The following is a 4,627-nucleotide window of genomic DNA, read 5'->3' as shown; positions in this document are numbered from 1 at the left end:
AACATTTTACCCATCAGCATGTCTGCGGTCACAAAACACTTCTTCTTTCTGTCACTTCTCGTTCAGACTATTGAGAAGATCATTTGGTGGAATCTGTTTGAGACCCATGTAATATTGACTAGGAGTTAGAAAAGATGATCAGATGTAATAAGCCCAGAAACTACCTTTCAAAATGGACATTTATACTTAAACCAATGTTCCAAGGAGGGGTTTAAATACATCATCAAACTTGTAAAGTGATCCAACACTGCTTGAAATTCTCACTAACTTTAAAACGGATTTTTGGTACTGTGTCATCTAAGATTGTCTGAAACAATCTGTTATTAGCATCACGGCTTGAATCTCTCCCATATGTTCTTTTTTTTTTTCTTTACTTGCTTTAAAGCCCATTTGTATGCCTAATGAAAAATAGACACAATTGTATAAACCATTGTAAAATTCATCTTTTTATGCAAACCAAACAGGAATAATGTATAGGATCTACTTCTAATCATTTAGTAAACACACAATAGCATACTATCAGGGTTATTCTTTGTTAAGAGATACTTGTAAATTATTAAAAATAATAATCTCCTAAATCCTGCCTTTCTGTAGATCCCAAATTATATGAGGACCTGTGGGTAGAGATTAAAGTCCACCTAGTTCCACTGATGTTCTCCAAAACTGCACAATTGAATAAAGTACAGTTAACCTGGAAAGAAGATGCAGGCATATCTGCACATATTTAAAGGGGACAAACATCTCAACAAATTGAAGCTCAAACCCAATGACCATTTCTATTTAATGCTACAGGCATAGTGGCTGAAAGATTTGGGACTAATAGTTTTTGCAAAGAAAAGTGAATTAGACCAGTAGTCTCCATTTAAAAAAAAAAGCCTCTGAAAGTTATGAACATGAAATCTGGCGGTATATGCATAAAATTTATTCCAAAACTTTATGAAGTATAAAGGAAGGGAAGTGTTTTACACACAACTCAACTCAGTCAATTTAAGATCTAGGGTTTCCCCCCCTTAAAACTTGGCACTATCTTTAAAAATAAAATAAAGATATTTCAATAATTAGAACAAACTATGAAGGTATTGTGCATTTCTGTTTTATGTAGATAATAAAATATTACTTTAACATAAATATATAAGGATCTCTGCGTTTTTATTTTCCCCACAAGCACAACCAAATGTACCAAAAACAAAGTATTTTTTAAGAGACTGAACAAAAAAATTACATCCCATATAGATTTTGCTCACCTATTCATTTAAAGCTACAGAAAAACAGTTTCCAGAACCTTTTTGCTTCAAAAGAAATAAATATACATTGAGGCAGGCCACTTAAAAATGATATGAAAATATTTCCCTGGGTAGCATTAAAAAAAAGAAAAATAGACAAAGAAACATTTAAACTATTTCTGCATTTCAAAAGACAGATATTAAACATATATACATAGTGGTAAGGTTCAGTGGTAACTTTCATCTTAGTAAACCTATAAGAGTCAGAGAAGCTGTAGATACATCCTCTGAACTCCAGCTTCTGACCTTACCTACTTGGTAATAAGTATCTGAAAATTCATTTCCTCCCTTCACCAGTGGCTATTTGCCCTGCTCTGGATAGCTTCACTAAAGGCCAGTCCCCATACCTCAGGAACGAGCAGCATGATGTACCCGAAGCAGCTCCGTGCCCATCTCCTTGTGACATTCATTGGGGGAAATGAAATACAGGCAAATAAATATGCCCATTATAAGTCACCATTTATCTTGCAAAAACATTGAAAATGAAACAATCACAGGTGTTTGAAAAGACAATATAAAGCATATTTCCTAAAACCTTAAAGACTAATGAGTGCAATGCTAATCTGATGCTGAACCATAATTTTATGGTAGTGAGACTTTCATTTTTTAAAATAAAAATTTATCTAATACCTAACTGGAAAAAAAACCCCCAGACTTTTAAGATTAATAAAAAGTGTTTTCCCTTTTAGCGCCCTTTTGTGCTGATTTTTCTTTTAAATTTTAACTGATCACAGTTTAATGGTATTTATTTTCAATACAGTTACAAGTTTTTTCACCTACACTTTCCAGTAGAGTCTTTTGTGTTTGGAGTTAACCGTTTTCCATCAAGATAAGGTCAAAAATGCACTTAAAACTATTAACAAAGGGGAGAAAGGAAGGATTGAAAATGGCATTTTTTCCCCCCTTCATTTGCCTTCCTTAGTGAAAGAGGGGGGAGAAAGCTGTCCAAGTCAAAGTGGTATATTCTGCAATAAATTACAGGAAAAGAGGGCGTGGGACCCTAAATATGACTTGATAAACAAATGAGCTAGTGAAGACAAAACCTGTCTACTGCGTGGAGATCGTCTGTGTATGCTGTGGGTATTTGTGGGCTAAAAAACACAGCCTTATGCATACACTATTAAGTTCTTGGGTCCTTTTTTATGTAAAAAAAAAAAAAAAAAAAAAAGCTCATTAGAGAAACAAAGTTTAACTGCTGCTGTCAGCATAAAGAATTCTTCATAATTGTTACTAAAACTGAAGGTAGAGAACTATATAGGGATATCTGAAGATATATACTTCCCTAGTTCTCTTCAAAGTGCCACTTTCTTTCTGCTGGACAACTCTGGAAATATATTTAACCTCCACATTTCCTCTGAGCTCTTTCACAATGGGCCCGCCTGATAAAATGAAGCAATCAGTCACTCACTATCGATTTTTCTTTTTCTTCCCTCCATAACCTCCCCCAGAAACACTGCCTGAAAATGAAGTTTACTTTGTGGCTCGTAACAACAACCAATGCTTATTTTTATATTGCAAACTGGATTCTTGCCTTGGATAAAGCGGGTAGACCACGCACATTTCCTGAAAGCAGAGAATTGTCTATTTTGTATGAAGCCAATCGTTTTGCTTTGGTAAGAGGAACAAATAGATGTTACACCCTTGTAAGGGGAATCTGAAGGTAACCAAAGTTCACAAACAGTACAAATAAGGGGCAACACAAGAACATTAGAAATGGAGAGAGGCCAAGAGCTGGCTTCAACTCTCTCCGATGAATAAAGCAAAGCAAAACAAAATCCCCCAAAACGGCAATTCTCAAATTAACGGTGGGGAGAAAGAGAAAATATGTTCATGAATTTGTTCATGTAAACTTCAATTTTCTTGCAGTGCAAATTTATGTGGTTAAATTTTGCCTATATCAAAGAACGTGTGTATTTTTTCCTCTTTCCTGATGGGAATCCACATCAAATAAACACAGCAGCATGTGCCAACTCCAAGCATCAGGAAGCTGCGTCTTGTGTTTATCATGGTTTGGTGGATATTTTTTTCCTTTTTGGTAATTTATTTAGTTTTGCCAGGTATTTATCTCAGTGCTTGCCATCTCTCTATCTCTCTCTCTCTTTCTATCTATCACACACTCTCCTCACTCTCTCCAGGAGACACTCCACTCCATTGCCTGGTTACTCGTCTGCAAAGGTCAAAACACATCATTACACCTGCTACCTTTAAAGGATAGTCCAGTGTCTTAGTTGCTTTCCTTTTTCCTTATTTTTTTTTTCTTTTTAAGGGACGGGGAAATAATAATTAAAAATAAAAGAACAATCAGAAGTTAGAGAGGGAACAAGAGGGCCGGGAAAGGGCCAAGGACCGAAGGGGAGGGGGAGCCCCGCGCTCTGCCCCTCCCCCCGCTCGAGTTCACTGGACGGGCGTCTGCACCCCGTGGTGTGGTGGCGTGTCCCTACTCCCCCCGTACACATCCTCGGCGCCCGGCAGAGTCCCTCCGGGAGGGGTCATCCTTTTCTCTTTCTGTCTCCTGTTACAAAACCAAACTCTCACCACCTCCTTCTCCAGCTGTAAGCTGTCCGCGAGGGAGGTGATCTCCTGGGCCGAGGGCTTGGGGCATTTGAGGAAATGGCTCTCCAGAGCCCCCTTGACGCTCACCTCGATGGAGGTCCGCTTTTTCCGCTTGCGCCCTTGCGCTGCGATCTTGTCTATGCTCGTGGGGCTGCCCGAGGACGAGTCCGCCTCCTCCAACCACTTGTTCAACAAAGGCTTCAGCTTGCACATGTTCTTGAAGCTCAGCTGCAGGGCCTCAAACCTACAGATGGTGGTCTGCGAGAACACGTTGCCATACAGAGTGCCCAGAGCCAGCCCCACGTCCGCTTGGGTAAATCCCAGTTTGATCCGCCGCTGCTTGAACTGCTTGGCGAACTGCTCCAGGTCGTCCGAGGTCGGCGTGTCCTCGTCCGAGTGCGGGTCGTGGTGCGCGCCTGGGTGGCCAGGCGGACCCTGCGGGGGCGGCGGGGGCGGCGGCTGCTGGTGCGGGTGCGAGTGCGGGTGGGGGTGGTGGTCGGCATGGTGTGGCTCATCGTGCGCGTCCCGCAGGCCGTGGTGGTGCAGCCCAGCCGTCTGCCCGCCGGCACCCAGCATGCCGTTCACCGTGAAGCTGGGCTGCGAGTAGAGCAAGCCGCCGTTGGACGCTCCCATGGAGGGTGGGAGGTGCGCTGTAGCCGCCGCGCTCCGCCATGCCCCGGGCCCCGGGTGGTGGTTAGCGGCGTGGTGCACCAGATGCGGCGGCCGCTGTTGCTGCTGCTGCTGCTGCTGTTGCTGCTGTTGCTGCTGCTGTTGCTGTTGCTGCTGCTGGT

At 41.9% G+C, this 4,627-nt stretch overlaps 1 protein-coding gene across 1 annotated transcript in view; it reads right to left on the bottom strand.

The window, feature by feature from the left end:
• Positions 1-424: 424 nt before the first annotated feature.
• Positions 425-4,627, bottom strand: part of POU3F2 (POU class 3 homeobox 2) — a 7,480-nt gene continuing 3,277 nt past the window's right edge. Inside the window, exon 5 of the mRNA XM_011976950.1 lies at positions 425-4,622. Coding sequence (XP_011832340.1) covers positions 3,678-4,622 — 945 coding nt within the window. The 3' untranslated portion in view covers positions 425-3,677. The remainder of the gene's footprint in view (positions 4,623-4,627) is intronic.

The sequence above is a fragment of the Mandrillus leucophaeus genome, unplaced genomic scaffold, assembly GCF_000951045.1.
Source record: "Mandrillus leucophaeus isolate KB7577 unplaced genomic scaffold, Mleu.le_1.0 Scaffold1716, whole genome shotgun sequence".
Lineage (NCBI taxonomy): Eukaryota > Metazoa > Chordata > Mammalia > Primates > Cercopithecidae > Mandrillus > Mandrillus leucophaeus.
Note: the sequence above shows the minus strand (reverse complement) of the source record. Positions and strands in the feature narration are given on the sequence as shown.